The sequence below is a fragment of the Siniperca chuatsi genome, linkage group LG1, assembly GCF_020085105.1.
Source record: "Siniperca chuatsi isolate FFG_IHB_CAS linkage group LG1, ASM2008510v1, whole genome shotgun sequence".
Classification (NCBI taxonomy): Eukaryota; Metazoa; Chordata; class Actinopteri; order Centrarchiformes; family Sinipercidae; genus Siniperca; species Siniperca chuatsi.
Window position 1 is genome coordinate 18265058 of NC_058042.1, and position 20589 is coordinate 18285646.

At 37.9% G+C, this 20589-nt stretch overlaps 1 protein-coding gene across 8 annotated transcripts in view; it reads right to left on the reverse strand.

Annotated features, from left to right (window-relative positions):
* Positions 1 to 20589, reverse strand: part of tcf12 (transcription factor 12) — an 87211-nt gene that overhangs the window by 59406 nt on the left and 7216 nt on the right. For all 8 annotated transcript variants that reach the window (XM_044191393.1, XM_044191425.1, XM_044191410.1 and 5 more), the window contains exons 4-5: positions 16650 to 16723; positions 8978 to 9080 (exon numbers count right to left, since the gene is read on the reverse strand). In XM_044191393.1, coding sequence (XP_044047328.1) covers positions 8978 to 9080; positions 16650 to 16723 — 177 coding nt within the window. The remainder of the gene's footprint in view (positions 1 to 8977; positions 9081 to 16649; positions 16724 to 20589) is intronic.

Here is a 20589-nt window from a genome sequence, read left to right on the forward strand (position 1 = left end):
ACATGAAGACACCTTTCCAATGATTATAAATACAATCATGGTGCTTCTTAGAGGCTTGTTATGTCATCATACCTTGGCCATGCCCCAGCTCTTCTTTCCTCTTTGGAGAGACAGCCCTCCAGGCCAACTGAGACTACAGCTGATCCTCTGCAGCTGGGCAGCCTCGCCAGTCGCATGCTGGGGGCCGGTGCCAAAGGAAGACACAGCCGGGGCTGGGCAGGGCCAAGATGGGCTGAGAGAAGCATGAGGGTGGGGAGGGCTGGGATGTGTGGGGAGATGTGGGCGGCATGGGGATGGAGAAAAGGGATTTGCGCCCTTTCAGCTCGTCTTCAGCTCTTCATGCTCTACTGACCGCGGTAATAGATAAGCACACCCTGCAGCTCTGCATAATGACTGGCTACATCCACTAAACTGTACTGCACCACGTCTCCTCGTCTTCCCTTCTCTGCTCTCTGTTCTTGTCGTATAGAGAGTAGATAAACATTTTGCAGCCACTCTTGATAAAGTGAATTGTTTACCATGAGTAAATACTATATTCAGCTCTTACTGTTAAAGCTTGCAATATACTGTGTGTGTGTGTGTGTGTGTGTGTGTGTGTGTGTGTGTGTGTGTGTGTGTGTGTGTGTGTGTGTGTGTGAATGACAGAGTGGAGAGAAGGAGCAGCATTGGCAGCACCTGTGACCCACACTGCAGTGGAAACTGAGGGCACACCTGAACAGCACCTGGCCACAATCACAGCCTGGGTCTGAGGAGGGTCTCTCATGGGACAGAGTATTAGCACATGACACCTGCCCCAGTAAAAACACACTGGGGATACCAGTGTGATGTGGGATTTGACACTTCACAAAAAAGCTTTGAGGAACAATCAGAAATGAAAAGGGAAAAGACTGAAAGAGATGAATTCTGTTCTAGTTCAAGACTACCCAATGCAGCACGGTTGTATAATGCCTTTTTTGTATCTTAAAAAAAATGCAATGTCGCCAAAACAACTCCATAATTTAATTCTTCAGTATTAAAAGAAACAAACCAAGAAAAGAAATAAGATTTTTGTTTACACAGTTTGTAGGCGAGGAGAGGAAACGACAACTAACTGCACCATCAAACACTTACTGAATGCTAATATGATGCAAATCAGCACTGTATTATTATTTTCCCTTTACCAGCCTGCAATATGGCTTTAAACTACCTAGAGAGGACAGAGAAATACACAGTGTATGATTACCCTATTATGACATCCATGATATCAATCCAGGCCAGTAATATTGATCTGGGGTATTTGCATCACATTACAACTAAAAACGTTGGCTAGAAGATGAAAAGTCTGTATTGTATTGCTGGCAGAGTACAACAATAATAAAGGACTCCCATGAAAGCAATAAGCAAACATATAACAATCAAGTTATCAGAAACAAATCTGTAAAAAAAAAAAAAAAAAAAACACACAACATAACATAAAAAGCAACGCAGACTCCTAAAATGTTGCATGCAAGTCATTTTAACATTATACAGTCTTCAACACAGATTGAAGCTGTCACTCCATTATTTGGCCATGTGAGACAAATTTCTAACTGTACTAAGCAAACAAATTATTTTAGACAAACATGGTTAAAGAGTATTTGATCACTTGGTCAAATAATACATAAATGCACCGCCCCTCAAACTGGTTTTCATTTTTCACCAAAGCCCTCATGAGATTGGGCTCTGAGGTGCCCAAGATTAGGATGACGAGTTTGTAATACATCATAATAAAATACAATACAGGGATCATTGTCTGTCTGGTATTATAACTGCAACATTAGTACTGTGCTATAGAGACATTTTCATATTGCCCTTGAATAAAAAACTCCATAGCAACAGAAAACTCCACCTGACAGAAATAGAAACGGCAATACCAGAAAATAGTCCACCATAACATTTAATGTTCTGTTAAACTAACATGTGTCTTTAAAGGGGACCTATTATGCTCATTTTGAGCTATATATTTTTATTCTGGGACTCGACCACAGTAGCTTTGCATGATTCCAGTTAAAAAAAAAATCCTTATTTATCTTATACTGGCCCTTTATGCACACCCTCAGTGGATCCTCGGTCTGAAACAAGCCATTTTAGCTCCTGTCTCCTTAAGACCCCCCTCCCTAAAAGCCCACTTTTTTCTGATTGGCCAACCACCCGGAGACCTGCCAATGGGCAGCACCCAGTGCTGGTGAGCACCGCCTCATCCTCTTGTCAGTGTGGAGGTTCCGAAAGCAAACTGTAAATCTACTATATAACATAATTTCTCATTCTTGATTGGAAATGGTAAATGAAATTAAATCCACAGTACATGTTTGTGCCCGAATCCGATCCAGAATATGAGACAGCACGAACATCCGCAGCAACAAATATTACAGCAGGACATCTCTGTTTGGTAAATATTACGCTCATTACCTGCTTATTGTGTGACATAACAGGGATTTAGTCCTTCAATCACAAGCCGTATATTATAAAAATAATATATATATGCCCCTGTTAATAGGTATACGTGTGGGAAATGCGCTAAAATGCCTACTTTAAGTGGAAAGCGTCTGCTGTCGGGAAATAACAGGGTAATGTAGCTAGTAAAATGTTATTCTGCTGTCGCCCAACGATGTATAGTATCTCCCTGCATCGTGGGCTATTTTGTATGCTCAAGTACATTAAATGCCTACTAGAGAAGACAGTTTTGTGAGAACGTGTACATACATTTACCAAGAAGACCATAGTTTGACAAGCTTTTGGCTTGGAATAAACTCATCACAAGGGCGTGCTGTGCCTGGAGCAGATGACCATATAAGGAAACTACTGGAAACGTAGTATTCAGAGCAGTCTAAAGCCAGAGCTTTTTGCTCACAGGGATTACTTTTACACATACGTTTACCTCATTATCTGAAACGTTGGCCACGTTTAATATAAACATCCAACAGAAAATAAAGAAAAGCATAACAGGTCCCCTTTAAAGTTGGTAATACAGAGATTGTCTGTGCTGTCGACTATGGGACACAGGCACCTGCAACACCCAATCAAATTCTGCTGGTGCCTGCAGTGAAAGGTGGGTGAGACAAAATGGGACATCTACACAATTACCCATCACACTCAGGTAGTCACATTACGGTCACATGTGTATGTCGAAAGGCTGGGAGCAGGATGCATGTGGCTGTATGCGTGTGTTGATGACAGAAATAAGCTGATTAGTTTTCATGCAGGGCTAAAGCTGTATGAGTAATATGTATGAAGCACACCAGAGAAACGTGAGCATGAAAGTACAACTCAGCAGTTGTGATATCACACCCTCAGGCACATGGCTTGAAAGAACTGATGCAAAAGCAGTTATTGCCACAGTTATGCAGTGATAACCAATGTGAAACCCAACTTTGCATCAAAAGGAAAAAGTCAGCTGTTTGTATTTATTAAACAAAATTAACTTTTTTAAAAAAAATGTATACAGAGCTATGGAGTAATTTATAATCAATCACAATTTATGACAATAAACATTGACATAACACTATGCATGATATAGACAAGAGACCAAGACTCTTTAGCCCTTGGTCCTAGACTTTTTGAGGACTTAGAATATGCATGTTTGTAAGTGTGTGTAAGAGGAAGTGTGACAATGTTAGAGAGAAAGAGAGAGAGAGAGAGAGAGAGAGAGAGAGAGAGAGAGAGAGAGAGAGAGAGAGACCAACACAGACACAGGCAATGGCTTGTGGGCCTTTCTGCATCTTGACAATTTTCGTAGCTACAACCATATATGTTTTCATGTTTTTCACACTCCAATCAAGGTCCTCGCCTTTCTATCCAGGCCATTCTAAATCTTAATTTTTTGAGTTGGCCAGTGAAGCGTTGTACAAGACAGAGAGCAAGCCTGTGATGAAAGGTTGACTTAAAACATGTAAGCATTAACATATACCATCATTTTAGCCTAAACAATTATAAAACAAATGAAAGAATAATGGTTAGGAGAGGTTTCATACTGAAGGTCTTTTTATGTTCCTATAAGACATTTCCCTTACTTGGCTTTATTCCAATAAAGGACAGTGACAGCTGTGAATAGCTACATCAACCCTGTCTTGCTAATTGGCTACTTTAAAGCATCATCTGAGGTTGGGCAAGAGAATCAAAAGGCTTTCTGCACTTAGTGGAAAACAATATCAGTCCATTAAGTTAATAATGACAAAAAGGCAAAATTAAGCAGCGTACACACCAATCACAATACAGCATGAAATAAAGGAGCCGAGTGCAGCTCTTTTAGTTGTAGCTCATCGCCTGCGGTAATTGCCCAGATTGCTTGAAATCAACCTCCCCCACTGGCTTACCCTCATCGAGCTGACACCACAAGGAAAAATCTTGCAGGTAATTAGATCTAACCATTCCTCATCAGGCTATGAACTCTTGGCTATCCCTGTGGCTAAACAATTATAACTGAATGAGAAATAACCCTCCACTACAATACATACAGACGACCTTGAGTCAAGCATTACTACATACAGAGAAGGAAGGTTCAGCGAAGTACATCATCAGCTGCACAGGAACATGAGACAGTTGGGAAAAACAACTGTGCAAATAAAAAAATAAAAAAGTGTAATCCTAGAACAGTTGGAGGATAAAACATTTATCTTTTGTCTAAGAGTTGAACTCAATCACAGTTTCAAGTCATTAGAAACTATAAAATGAGAATTTAAATTGCCAGCTAATCTGTGATGTACACCGAGATACACGAGAGTCTCTGTCATCACAACAGGTATTTCTGCAAAAGGGAGTTTTTTCAAGAGATATATATATATATATATATATATATATATATATATATATATATATATATATATATATATATATATATATATACACATATATATATATATATATATACATATATATATATATATATATATATATATATATATATATATATATATATATATACACACATCAGAACTACAATATAAATATGATTACAATATAATATATAATTGTAATAATATAATTTCGGATGGTCTGGTCAGGTTTATACAGTCAGCCCTTGTATTCAGTCTGTGTGATATCTGGTGGATTCACAGGACGTTTTGGACGAGCAGACAGAGGCAGAGCTGTGGCTGTTATTTTTCCACCCATTGCAACTCATTATTAAGCCGATGTGCTGTACATACAGTATGTGTGACAGTCTAAACTAGGAGTGGGACCAGTTCTTGTATGTCTGTGAGGCAACAGGAATCACACACTGAGTAACTGCGAATCTTGAAAAAATTTGAATGACATGAGCGTAGCCTCTTTCAATGCATGTCACGACGAGTGGTTGAGTCAAAGAGAGTCACATGGCTGAGACTGAAAAAGTTTGTCTATAGTGCACTATAAGCATGAACAATGTGGCTGCCACCTGTGGGACAGCATGCAGTGGATGACGAGCTGGTTAGTAAGAGGATTGTAGCGCAAGAGGGTGGGGCTAAGATGCACGTGAGGCCCAGACCAGCTGATCCATAGTCTGCCCTATAATGAGAGCCGGTCCCTGGAGAGAACAGCGTCATCGTTAAGCATTCAGACCGAATTTCAAGCACATGCAAATCATAATAAACAAGATCAGAACACTATATAATAAATATTTAGTTATCGTTTGTCTCTGGTTTCTTTGATCTATATTATTACTATTATTTTGACATTTGGTGGGCACGTTAGAGGCGGCAGCAGCTTACTCCACAGAGGTTTGAGAGTAGGGTGGTCTGTTTTTCAAATTGGATCTTAGGAAGTGTTCTTAAGTGTTTCTTTCCCAACAGACTGATGTTCTCCATTGTGTTAGAGATCATTAAATAAAAACAAATTAAATCTTGTAGCTATTTGGCCAAGCAGCAGCAGTATGACTGCTCAGTCAATGGGTTATTTGATAAACAGGAGAGAAATGACTTGGTGCGGACTGATATTTCTCGCAACAGCAAAAGAAAAAGACTTTAGTCAGTATTTTAATTTCCAAATGCATTTTCTAATCAGTGTTTTCTAATACAAAGCATGGTTTAGATCTACTGTGCTGATAAACTAGTCTAAACATATCCATGTAAATATGGAAAGTATGTCATTGGGGTTATGAGTTGGGACACTTCCCATCAAGAACAATACATTGAATAAAAGGCAGGAAACATGAAGAGGTCCACAGGGGCCTGAAACACCAAGCTGACCGTCGGCCACAGTTTGGTCGCCATTAAGCATCGATAGCTGACCATTGTCCAAAGTTTCTGTGGCAAAGTTTGTCTTACATTATTTGCTCTAGGCAGATCTAATCAGTATTATGGTGAATTAACGGTGGAGGACGTCAGTGAGACAAAGTTCTCTCACTGGTTGTTCAGACTTGCAAATCAGTGATCTCACCCATTTACTTATTTAGAGAATTTAGTGCCTTGTGTTCCTTTTATACGAGCAAAAGACCATCTGACAAAGCAAAGCAAACATTTATTTACATTGCCAGTTTCACATTTTCATCAAACATATTCTAAATTGGTTTAAAATACTTACATTTAAACAGAATAACAGGTGTAAAACTGAAAAGCTTTTTTTTGTTTGCTTTTATTTGCTTGTTTTTCTGTGATTCTGGTCTTCTGCTTTTCTTTTTTGATTTACGAAAACAGACTACTGACTAGTTATTTTGAGTATCTGATCAGGTTGCTTTGTCAGCAGTACTTTTTTAAGTTGGCTTGATGTGTCAGAGCCATAATAGTAAATTCCAGCATTCAGAGCCATTAACCCACTGGGGATATCCTTACTCTCCGACACTTAACAAACACTAAGCCAGAAGTGCATCTACAATTAGCATGTATTCAGGCCTAAAACAGCACTGTGTTAATCAAATTTAAGGTGGCGGTAAGAGGATGAAATGCAAGGAAGTCCTATCATGACAACAATCATGTTATCTTCTGTTTCAATGATTGTGCGGTAAGCAGCAGAATTATGCCGTTCATGTTACAAAGTAATCCACCTGTACACTTGCAAGTATTTTATTGTCTAACACAGCATACACAGCCTCAGGCAAACTATTTGTTCAACATCTCACCCAAGAATGTCACACACCTGATGGAATGACTGACCAACTGAGAAGTTCAGAAACAACTCTGATGCTTTGTAACAACAACCAGAGATGTTGAGATGCTACCTGACTTGAAACAACCCATTCAGCAGTTCAGAAACTGTAGTGACTAAATGGATTCAACCATTACTACCACTACTACAAGATAAAGAAAATTTTAAAAGTCCTGCCTACAAGTATAACCCTGATACTTCACTGTTCTACCCTGTTGATTGATGAGGAATAATGTTTTAGACATTTAATGAGGCTGAAAACTCCATAAATCTATCTAAATCCCAGATATTACTGTGGGAAAACAATTTAATAAGACCATACACATCTTGAATTCCTGAAATAAGCACAGGCAATTCCAAGTTTACAATCATACTGTCTAAATCTGACATATCACTGCAACAGATCACATCCATAATTACAGACGCAGATGAACAGGGAAGAGATATGCAATGTGTGTGAAACAGTCATGTGATCAATTACAAAAAAGATAACGTTTTGTTTCAATTCAGCAGCACCCATTTGCGAACTAATCGCTTTGGTTGGAAACCAGTCTCCAGGGCCATTACATAATGAGCTGAGATGTAGTTAGCCATAAAACTGTCAAGTGGTTACATATCACAGGCCAAGGCCAAAGAGCTGGATAACACACAGCTTTTAATTGTTATAATACGAGAACATATTGCAAGTCAGTAACAGAGTATGTAGTTGCAAAAGTGGATAATTTTTTGTGATCATTATCAAAATACTAATTATGATTTGGTAAAAAAACAACAACATATATTTGTGCTTAGGAGGAAAATAAACACACAAATAGACATTACAAATTGGCGGGAGGCTGATCTTCAGTATATTTATTGTCACAAAAATCAACAGCTATAACAGGCTGACACAGGATATGCCTCCACCAACCTGAGTCAGTTGTTACACCACGTGTTGTGATTGAGAGTGTGTGAACACTAGTAACCAAGCGAGCAGAGAAGTCAAAATACATTGCTAAAAATAATAATGGATAAATGGCTGAAACGTCCAGCATCTGCAACTCCAAGTGGTAGAAGAATGTAAATTTGACCAAACCTACAGTTATGATAAAGAAACCAAGCTTCAACATTGACAATTCCAGGATCATTATGTCTTGTATGAAAAATTATAGTAATAATATTCACTTTTATATAATGAATAGTGTTAAATAGCATACTTAAATATATATATAAAAGAACGTACTTGGAACGTGACGGGTGGTGTCAATAAATGGTTACTACCTCTAATCTGATAGGGCTGTAGGGGTACATCAGACCAAAAACATTAAGACCCACTGATCTAAGAAACACTATAATAAAAGGAAATAACTACAGCTCTGAAAATTAAATATAAAATGTGGAAACAGACATCTTCACATTTATATCAGGAAACCAAGTGGTGGTCCAATCAAGCAAACAATCAGGACGAGACTGCAAAAAATTTGGATGAACTCCATTCAATAATCTACAATAAATTCTCAAATTTAGCTTCTTATGTGAGAAGGTCTCTGATACAACAGCCTGTTTAACCCCACACCCCAAAATCACTACCCTGCTGCCAATGGAAGTTGCTGGGGGCGGTTTTGATGTCTAGGAGACAGCTTCTTCTGACGGAAAGCTATACTGATGGCATGACTTCTAGCCTGGGGGAGGGTCATCACAGGGGGAGGAAGAGGGAGATACAGAAAGGGGAGGGGGATTAAGGGAGAAAATAAAGACAGCAGGAGATGGGGAAAAAATTGTGCTGTAGCCTGGCAAGCCTTTCAGTACTGCTACCTTCAGATGCATGATGAGCCTTAACCTCAATCAGGCATTTTTTTAACAGGATGTCTTTCCACTACCAAAGGGCATGTGAGGGGGGAGTTGAAGAGAATCACTTACTTACCCATTATGTTCGAGTTCATAAAAGGTGTTGGGGACAATCCTTCATGGGACACTAATCGACTGTCACTCAAATGATCGCCATAATGAGGGCTGTCTGCGAAACCCTGGGGGAAGAGATCAGAATATTAAGCACATTATCGAGCAACTTAACTTATTGAGTGATATGGCATACCACTAGTTAGTGAGAGGAGAGCACAACTGGTCGGTTGCGCTAATAAACCGGCCCTTTCTTGTGTATAATATTAAAAAAAAAAAGAGAGAGAAAGAAAAGAAAAACAGATCTTTATATTTAATCTATGGTTCACATTAATAATACATTATAACCCCATTATTTGCCATGAAGATACAAGTTTGTGTGGATAAGAAACAACAATGGTATGTTTTACATTGTTTTTTTTTTTTTTACCTTCAAAGATCAGTCATGACTTGTGGATGTGAAAACTACCAGCCTTACAGCCTCCCTATAAGTTTTATCTGAATGTGAGGACAGCACCTGTTAAAGAGTCACCTTTTAATTCTTGTTTTTACCTAGAATCTGTTATTGCTACTCCACTGCTATTTTTTGATTACGTACCCTTCTGCACAATCTTTACAGATTACAATTAAGATGATGATGGTGGAAGTGGTTATGATAATTGCTGTTGTTATTGTAAAGTTTTAATATCATTTTATTTAGCATTTTGTTCTTTTCATTATATTAATCTGTTTATTACTTTACTTCCCTCCTCTTATTAAATGTATTTTAATATTTTAACTGTTGTTTATACTGCTTTTTATCTTTTGTAAAGCGCTTTCAGCTGCATAAAAGGTGCTATATATATAAAGTTTACTATTATTATTATCATTATTTCTTCTGTATATCATTCTCTCAAAAAGTGTGCTTAAAATCATACTGACTCAGTAAAATAAATAGTTTTATATAAATTGTTTTTACTTGTTAAAAAAGACCAATTAATTTTTTCACAAGTCTTGGAATGAAAACACTTCTGTATAATAAAGTATAATCTGTTTTAAGTGCTCTCCTATATGATGTCAATTGATGCAAAACTTACACCAGGGCCAACTTTTTCAAAACCGAGCTCTTTTAAAAAGGGTTATCGTTAAGAACTATTTGTGCTGAAAATGTAACTAACACAACACTAAATACGAACTTCATATTGCCAACTTATCATCACCAACAAACAGGAAAGTGCTGTAAACATTTGCAAGTTTGTGTTGGTTTCTTAGCTCATAGAAAACAACTGGACTTGTAGAAACCTTTGCTTTATCTTTATTACAATGCATCTATAAAACAAACATCTAAACCCCATATATTTATTTGTGTTTATTTTAGTTTTCTTTTTGATTCTGCCATTTTATCTATCTGATAACAGGTTCATATACCAACCCATAGTTCATAAGAAGGTGTTGTTACATAGAGGGGGAAGAAACAGAGAGATGCAATCCTACATCATTGCCAGGTACCTGCAGCTTGAAAAAATTGCCTTTTTCTCCTGCAGCTTAACAGCGCCTTTTCATGACAGTTATCAGCTTCAGGGGCTTAGGTCTAAATATCGGTCACAGTATGGTTTTTGAAAACTCGGGGTCCCATGTAATAAAAGATACTCTGTTACAGTGCTAATCCCAAGCCCTGTGAAAATCCTCCTGTGCTCCAGTCAAATACATCTCCCCAAACTACATTAACTCCCACCAGAGGGACCGAGCAGCAGTGGGCTTGCATTTCTATAGAGCTATTTTCACCAACTCATACCCTTTGCATTCAACATACAGTAAAAAAAAAAGTAAATCTTATTATCAATCTTTTTTTGTGAGTGGATGGTGATGGAGTAATTTCAAAGGCAGTGGAGTGTTGTGCTGTGTCGAGGGAATCCTCAGAGATTCCTTATTGTGCTCCTGCCAGGCCGCACACACTGTTAATCACACCATGAACAGACTCAATAACAACAACAGCCCCGTGAGAGGCTCTAGCAAACTAACACACACAGACTTGCACATACACAGCCCATGTAAGCAAGCAAAAAAACATTTCCTCTCTTCTGCAGCAAAACAAGGAAAATGCTTCAAACTACAGGCTTAAAACGAATAGTTCAACATTTTAGGAAAAATGCTTATTCGCTTTCTGGCAGTAAGTTAGATGAGAAGATTGATACTCCTCTGATATTTGTCCATTAAATATAAGGCTACAGCCAGCAGCCAGTTAGCTTAGCATAGCATAAAGACTGGAAACAGGGGGAAACAGCTAGCCTGCACCTCTAAAGCTCACTAATCAACACGTTATATCTTTGTTGTTTAATCTGTACAAAAGCCAAAGTGTAAAGACGACAATTTGCCATTTAACAGGAGGGTTATGTACCAGACTATTTCTTGGCTGGGACCAGTAACTTCCTGGAGTCTCCACTCGTCTGGCAACCAAGAGCCAGGAAATAGTCCCCCTGTAAAACGGCAAATTGTCGTTTTTACACTTCATTTTTTGTCCGGATTAAACTAATGGGATATAACGTGTTAATTAGTGAGCTTTGGAGCTAACTGTTTCCCCTGTTTTCACTCTTAGCTCTGTGCTGTAGCCTTATATTTACAGACAGATATGAGAGTGGTATTGATCTTATCATCTACAGTAACTCTCCGCCAAAAAACAAACAAGAATATTTCCCAAAATCTCGAACTATTCCTTTAACTAAATATTAGAAAGCACTTGGTGGTAATGAACACTTGACGCTTTGATTGTTGTGACTGCCACTGTCAATCCAGACTCAGTGTTTGTGTGTGTGTGTGTGTGTGTGTGTGTGTGTGTGTGCTTGTCAATGCAACCACACTGTGTTTGCTCCTATGGGACAGTTAGATCATCAATCATAGATCCCTCATCATTCCCAAATACTGGTGGCCTACATCTATCCAAGACACTAACACACGCTGTCATCGCTGCCATAGGGCTGCGTTGGCACTACTGGCTAAATAACTGTCGGATCACTGTGGCAGCATGCAGGCTGGAGCTCATGCCTTGTCCACCAATTGTTCTCCACAGCGTTTAAAATGTCATCTCTTCCACGCTCTGTGCTGCATCCCAGGTGAACGTGGGGCTGCATGTGGCAGTTTGGGAAGTGATGATATAGCCATGATGGATGCGTGTGGGGTCGAGTATCAAATTGGGGCAGGGAAGTGAGGATTGTCGTGCAGTGGGCACAGCCCTGACTGTCAGACCGCCAGCCTACAGCCACAGCTGCCCAGGATACAGCGGATGGCTGGGAGCCAAGGTCAGCACGGCAGGGCTCGGGACTGTTCACAGTTGACTGATCACACACTCGTAGCTCACCGGCTCAAACAAGCTCAGGGACAAGACTGAATTCCCTTTGTCAGACTGAAAGATGAAGCACTGAGGATTTCTTCAGAGAGCCTTGGAAAGATTTTGTGAATAGAGCATAATTTGGGAAATTTTAGAAAAATAGCTCTCGTTTTTTGATCGATTTGATTCTCATTTGACCAAGTAATCAAATTAAACTACTCATTCCTTAAAACATCTTATGTCCATGGGCAATATTTTCACCTCAGAAAAGAAGAATACCAGAGTCTGTTCTACAATGCAACATTGCCGTTACCACTGCTTTTCAAAATCAAGGAAAAGTGGACAATGACAGGAAGGTCTCGCCAGCACAACAGACGGACTTAAAATCTCAGTGACACAATCAGATCTGCAAATACGCAGAAACATACAAATTATGGTTTCATTTTAACTGGCTCTTTAAAATGTATCTGGGTGAAATGGCTTAAGAAATGTGAGCCTCTTGCCAATGTGTTTTTACTAGACAACATGTTATTACAAAGTTAGGAATCACAAAATGAGAATGATTCTAACTTTTAATGGCACCATTTGATTTTACAGTACCTTGTTATTGGCTATGCTCTGTTCACCAAGCAAGGACCTCTGAGTGTGACAGCAAAGGTGACTGCACCTTTGTTGTTCGAGGCTTTGAGCTTTGAGAAACATTCCTGATGAGTTTAGTCAAGCAAAAAGATGGCGTATTCAGTTTATTGTATGTGTAACTCACATATAATATTAGCTTTTATTTTTTAATAGTTCGATACTACTGTTTCTGTTTATGCATGTTCATGTGCTAATATTAGCTATCTGCATTTTTTATGAGGCAAAACATGGTTTGGAATGGCATTACCAGCAAAGACATGTTCATTTCACAATATAGAAAGTAGTCTTATATGATGGAAAGACATGTGATAATACTAGGAAAAAACTAATAAAATCTTCCATATATAATAATAACAATGTTAATATTTAGCCAGTCTGCCCATCTACATTACCCATAATGTCCATTATTGTTGTCAGTTCACTGCAGGTGCCTCTTATACTGTATAACTTTTATTTCAGTCCTGAAATACTGGTAAATTTATGATTACAAAAATAGACACACGCTGCTTAAACAGCACTAGTCAAGTATTACTGTATTCCTCATTGATTTGACGGATTCTCAAATAGGGCGCCAAATAAGCTGATATTAGATTTAAACAGAAAAACAGTAAATTGGTTGAATAGGGCTTGGGTTGGTTTAACACCTCGGTGACACAGTGTCAATAAGAACTGAATATCAGCACAGGTAGCATTTGTTGCAGGGCACTGCAACACGTTGCACTGTATAGATGTTTTTTTTATCCACCCCCTGTGAAGTATGTCATCACTAACAAATACACCATGGGACACAGAATTTGTTGTTTTTATCAGCTAATCTCAGAAAATTCCTTTCTTTTTTACTTGAAACTGTTTATTACAGCTACACCACACTTAGCTCCACAGCCCCATGTTTGTACCTGACTCTACAAATTAATGTTGCACAAACTTTGCGCATTATAGATTAATATATTCTTAATCAAACAAAGTTTTAACGGTGATTTAATGGTCATCAATAAATAATTAACATCCATAATAGGAATACGCTGCTTTTCTCTGAATCTAATTTTGCCACCATTCACATGGTTAAGTATATCTGTAGAGCGCTGTCATAACTGTGTCTTGAAATGCATTTAGTCATTTAAACAGATTATTGTAGACTACTGAGGTTCATAAGATATGCCACTCACTTCTTAAAGCAGAATATTTATATTATATAATATTTTATAGGTTATATAAATCAAGTGTGTATCAATATAAGGTGTGTGTGCAGCCGTGTGTGAGTGTGGCATGTGATTGTTTGCATGCATGCCTTATGGAGGTGCAAACAGCTGTCTGCTGGCTGATGCTGTGCCTTGCAATGTCAGAAACACTCATTTATATGCACCTGGAGCAAAGATATCTCAAGCGTCTCTGTCTTATAATTCAAATCAAGCTGCCTATGTTACCATAGCCTGTAGATGTTCATTCGGGAAGGGCACAGAGAAATAAACAAGGTAACGCAGCCCGAGTGGCTCTGACATTTAACTGAATTCTAATAGAAACTGACAGGAGATTGACGTTAAATGAAATTCATACAGGGCATCTAGAACAACCAATGTGTGAGAGACAAACAAACGGGGGAGAGCTGTTCACACTTGCTCACACAAACAGTGAGATGTTCAAACTTAAACAGAACAATAGAGATGCAATTTACCTTTAAAAAAGCAATAAGCTATAACAGATCAACAAATAGGCCATGCTTATTTTCAAAGTTTAATTTTTGAATTCATCACAACTGTCATCTTTTACTTCGTCAACCTGCGCATCAGTGGCCTCCGCCCAGGGACAACAGATGGAAATGAACTTTTAGATATCTGGTGCAATAAATGTACTGTGTATTGTCCCTGTTAAATAAACAATAAAATAAGTCAATGTCAATCATTTCCATTGATTTAAGGGGACCAAAGACAATGATTTTTAAATTCTGATTTTCTTATTTTGTGCAAACAAAATGTCATAATATAATCTGAAGTATTGAACCAATTGCTCAGCTGCACAGAAGACACACCTTCTCCTTGCATAGTGCAGAATTTCAGCCATCAATGTCTTTTACTGTAGTTTACGACAGTTTACTCCCGCTAGCGTTTACAGAATATGACTCGCCAGTAGAGGAACAAACCAACGGCCTCAGAGGTCTGCCAAATGGAGGTCAGTGCATCCCATTCAAGCCCTGCTTAAAAACATGAATCACCTGCAGGATCACTGCATTAGCACGTTTCACCACTATTGATTGAAAGGTTTCAAATGCACGACCAGTAACAAGTACTCATCCTAAGGCACGACAGCTTGTTACTGCCTGCTTAAGAGATACACTTCTAATTAGGGTGCGAACTACAGCAGAGCCAGGGGGAGCTTGGCTCCTCTTAATAAGACATCAGCTCCCCTGAAAACACGATTTGTGAAATTTTGGAGGTCTCTAAACTATTGACAATATGCTGTTTTGCCATGCATTTCTATTTTTCTGTATATTCATAATCATGGATCTTGTGTAAAATTATGCTATTGATGTATGATTCATGCATGAGGGTGATTCATGCATGCTGTTCTTGCCATAACCATCAAAGACGAAGAATGAAGATATGGCGGTGCAATATCATAAACTTCTATGACAATATGAGAAAAACCCCTAGGCCTCTGTGGTTGTTTCTGTTTTAAAGTAAGGGCTATTCCCAATTAACTGTATTATTCACTGTTAGCACTGTATTGTATGTGATTGGTGTTGATGAGGACTCGATCCCTTGTAGGCTGTGTGCTCTGTTTTTAATTTAATGCTCATACATTTGTGTGTTTATAGGCTGTCTTGCTATTTGACCTATCCGTGTCTTTTTTGTGCCTTATAAATTATAGAATATAGTACATCACTCTGCAGAGTATACTGTGCCCCTGCTTTAGTTGGCCATATTGTATCATACTGTGATGTTTGATTTTGATGATTACAAGCCATGGTATAGTTCACACACTGCTTCTAATTAGAGCAGACACCAATAGTTTAAAATTCACTAGCAACTATTTTATTAATCGTTTCAGTAGTTTTTCAAGCAAAAATAATTATCGGGTCCCAAATTCTCAATTTGATGCTTCTGTTTTATATCATTGTAAATTAAATATCTCTGAGTTCTGGACAGTCGTACAAAACGAGACATTTGAAGACGTTTTACTCTGAGATATTTTGGTGTATTTTTTTTTTTTCACTGTCTTTCGACATTTCAGAGGCAAAATTAATTATTCGATTAATTAGTTAATCTGGAAAATAACTGTCAGATTAATCAATAATAAAAATAATCCATAGTTAATAATAATAATAATATTTCCCACACACTTAAAGTTGGTGTTTTTTCCTTTTCTTTTCATTTTCCTTCTTATCAGAGATCTGCCTTGGGGAAAAAAATATATACTTTCTTAGTGAAAACTCATGGTGTGCAGCATTAACATATAATTTGACCTGAAATATTTGAACAGACCTCTTATTACTAAAAATAAGCTCAATCCCACAATAATGTCAGATCCCAGCAACTGGTTTTCCCTGCCAACTGCATAACATATTTATTATTATTTTGAAAAATCAGTTCCACCACCATTAACTAGTCCTTTCTGTCACAGAGAAATATGTCTATTACAGGTCATACAACATGACTTGGATAAAGTGAGACTAAAACGCTTTGATGTAATGAGTGTTAAATAATGTGCTGTGGAGCAGAAAGGTCATTCAGAGGCGTTAAGGTGTGGGTCATCTTACCCGGGAGGACTCATAGGAGGGACTGGACTCGCCACCTGGGGCCCAAGATGCTTGGTTGGTCCGCTCATCCAAACCTGTCAGAGAGAGAGATGCACAACTCAGTCAGAAAGTCAAGATTACTCACATAGTTCGATGTACATAGTTACAGCATTTCTACTTTCTCTGTGTCTCTCTCACACACAGACACGATGAAGAAGTAGTGAACAACTGAATCGCAAGCTTACTGTATGCGGTGTCCCTGTGATTGTGTTAACAGTATGTTTTCAGTTTAAAACTACTGTGTTTCAAAGAGATGCACAGTAATTGTCTGCTGTCACATCTCTTGCAAGCTGTCTTTCTTGTGTTATTTCCCCGTATTGAACATGAAATACGGACAATCCTATACTAAAAACAATGAAGTGCTTTCCACAGGTTCCCTGAATGTTACTTTGCAGGAGATAAGGAGGGAAAAATGCTCTTTTATTCCGTGTTCAATATTTTGAAATAATGGCAGTATAGGTGAAACCATTAGTTGACTAATCGACAGAAAATTACTATTTTCATAACTGATAAATCATTTGAGTCATCATTTTCTGCTTTTCTCTGTTTTATATCATTGTTACATATCTTTTGGATTTTTTGTTGGACAAAACTAAACGTGAAAGTGTCATCTTGGAAATAATTGTCAGATTAATTGATGAAAATAACAGATGAAAATAATGATTAGTTGCAGCCCTAATTGGCAGCCAAAACAACATTTCCGGCCAGCAGCTTAGCACATTACATTAACCAAAACTGAGTTAAAACAAAACTCTGAATGGGAAACTTTGCAAAGCTATTTATTAATCTGTGTGGGCCTCACAAACACAGTCAGTAGTCAAATCCTGAAATGCACTTGCATTCTTAAGAGATGATTTGCATAAAAGCTGGCAATGCTGCAGAAAATTAAAAGGGCAGGCCTACAGTATGTTATATCTAAGGCCCGATTAACATTTAACTCAAGTACAAACTGTAATAGTTCGAGTAATGACATATTATCTCCCCTGAAAACTGTCATGATGGGGATGTGATTTTACAGCTTAAATATAAGTTTTTTCCCATTTGGAAATGAATAAGAACAGTGACTAATTAATCTCTTCAAAGGTTCATGACACAAACAAATATTTTCCATGGTGTCAGTTGCGTTACATAAATCATGGGCAAAAATAAGCACTGTTTTATTTGCTTCAATGTACCAAAACGCAACTTACAACTTCATGATTTGGCACTGATGTATGCCAAGCTACCTCCAAACAGCTGAGCACTAAAACTTGATAGAACTGATTTTTAAATTAAAGAAAACCTCTATGTTTCAAAAGTCAAACACATAAACAAATAAAATCAATAACTCCAACCAACTGCAAAGCAAGACCATCTGGCATATATTGAAAAATATAATATCTGATCTTTAGAATCTAATTTATGTGATATAGTCTGTAAACATATTTGTTGCCTCAATTGTTCTTGCTGTTTGAAACAATATTGTGTTGCTGTAAAAGCCAAAGTTATTGATGGTCCCTGTTGTAATTTCATCTGTCTCAGCAAAATGCAATGCCATAATTTTTAGCTTCAAATAAAAAAATATCAGATTTAAAGAAATTGTGTATGCTCAGAAAAAATAATAATATAGCAAGCAACAAACAAAACTTTTCAACATTATTAATATTTTTAACTTTAAAATCTAACAAATGACACGCACTGAAGTGCCTCCATGCAGTAAGGTCGGGCGAACAATCCAAGAAACAGAACTTACACGAAACAAACAACTCCAATAAAAGCAGAAGTAGAATCTGCGCAGCAAAAAGCAAGCAAAGCCTGCAGGCACAGATCAAAACATGTGGACTATTTCTCTGATTCACAGAGTCAAAGTATAGCTCAGCCAGCAGCTTAACACTAAGACTATAGCTATTGATCCCCCTTAACTGGTACTTCTTATGTGTCACTAAGGATATTCATTTCAAACTGAGCACTTCACTATTAAAGAGGAATGATGAAAAGGCAGTATGATGTGGTTTTGAGGTATCTGTGAAAGTAAAACAACACCCAACTGAGATGTGATAAATTACACATTTTTTAGGCAGTGTAGATGATAGTTTTATAGTATTACTCTAAATAAATGTCTAACTGTCTATGTTGCCAATCAATTCTTAGTCAGAAATCTAATTATAGGCTTAACCAGAAAGTCAGTGACATTTCTCGAACCAGAAATCATGCTCCAGCGAGCAGAGTTATAGATAAGTTTCACCCAGACAAACATGTTGTTTTGCTGCTAGCACACAGCAAATTCATTTCCTCTTTAAAAGTCTTCATAATTACAATCAGTGGCTTAAAGAAATCTATAGTCAGCTGTCTCACTTTCATTATGTAGCTGTGGTATCATCCACATTCATAACCGTGATAGACATACTTGTGTAACTAATTCAGCTTTTACTTGTGTTACTAATAGCACATGCGTCTAAATTTTGGTACTGTGACAACACCAATGTGACATATTGTAGCCCAACTGAGCCCTTTTACACACTGAATGTAACAATGGTCAGTGTTTTTCTCTCTGGGCCACTGGCTGTCATCTCGTCTGATTACCATCTCCCACTACGGCTCAAGGGTCCCCTCTCTTCTCCATGCACACACAAGGCAGCACAATAAAATTACTCACTGACACAAGAGGCAAAAGGGGGAAAAAAAAAAAAAAAAATGCACTGGCCGTAATTTAGGTGTAATAAATTGGGAGAACCAATGCTGCTCTTGTGTTAAGTATTCTGTGGCAAAGATGCACAAAATCCTACAACAGGAAAAGGACATCCATTCCCTTCTCACACACAGTATACTCAAAGCTATAATCAATATTTTTGTATGAACAATGAAGTAATGTTAAAACTCTGCAGCTCTACTAGCCTCTTTTAGCTCACTGTTCTGGTTTTACAGCCATACACACACACATTCTCAACAACTATATTTTTGTTGGCAGCTTCAAAGCATCAGAAAAAGCTCAGGTAACCCAAATGTACCCTACCTGCCCAGCACCAAACTGCAGGTAGACAAAGCTGGCAATATCTGATGAACACTTGGATGTCAGGTTATTAATTACACCTAGATACTAACGCAGTCTAACGCAACAGTCCTGCAATGAATTCCACCTTCATGAAGGTTATAATGTTCAGTTTTTGTTGACACTGTTTTAGAGGTGTGTTGATTCAACTGTATGGTCATTTTGGAGGCTGTAGGTTGTTGTGCCGTCCTCACCGTTTAAATCATTGAAGGTAGGCCACATATCAAAAACTCCTTTCAGTTGTGGTTATTTTATAACATTTAATAGGAGATTTACAAGAAACATAAACATGTATTATTCTTGAACATCTGATGGGTATTTCTAATTAAACAAATAACTAACATGGATTTGTAGGATTTAAGGAGAGAATTTCACTGTTGGAAGACCGGGGGAGATATTTGCATGTTTGGCTACATTTTGGGTCTGTTCCAAAGGAAAAGGGTGAACTAGTGAATGTAACAAAGCCTTAAATGAAAGATTGCTACATCAGAGGGAGACACGTGAGGGAAATCCTGTCTTGCTTGGTCCCCGTCACTACTCCCAACACTGCTTGTCCAGTCGTGCCATCAAGTCTGTGATAGGCCTGAAAAAAATACTTAACTAGAGAAATTATATTGAGCAGTGTCATTACAGGCCATATGGTGGATACATTTTGTATCCTTGAATATCCTGACAGTATGGTGACCCTCAAGAATTTTTATATCCAGCATAAATTATAGGTGTACCAACAATATTTGTACTGCTGAGATGTCAGGATTCAGCACATGCAACAAAAAGTCAGATTAATTAAATCTGTAACTAAAACTGCCCTGACATCTATTCGTTATGACACCTTTCTTTGTCACAATATAAAACCTGTCCTCTGAGGGAAAC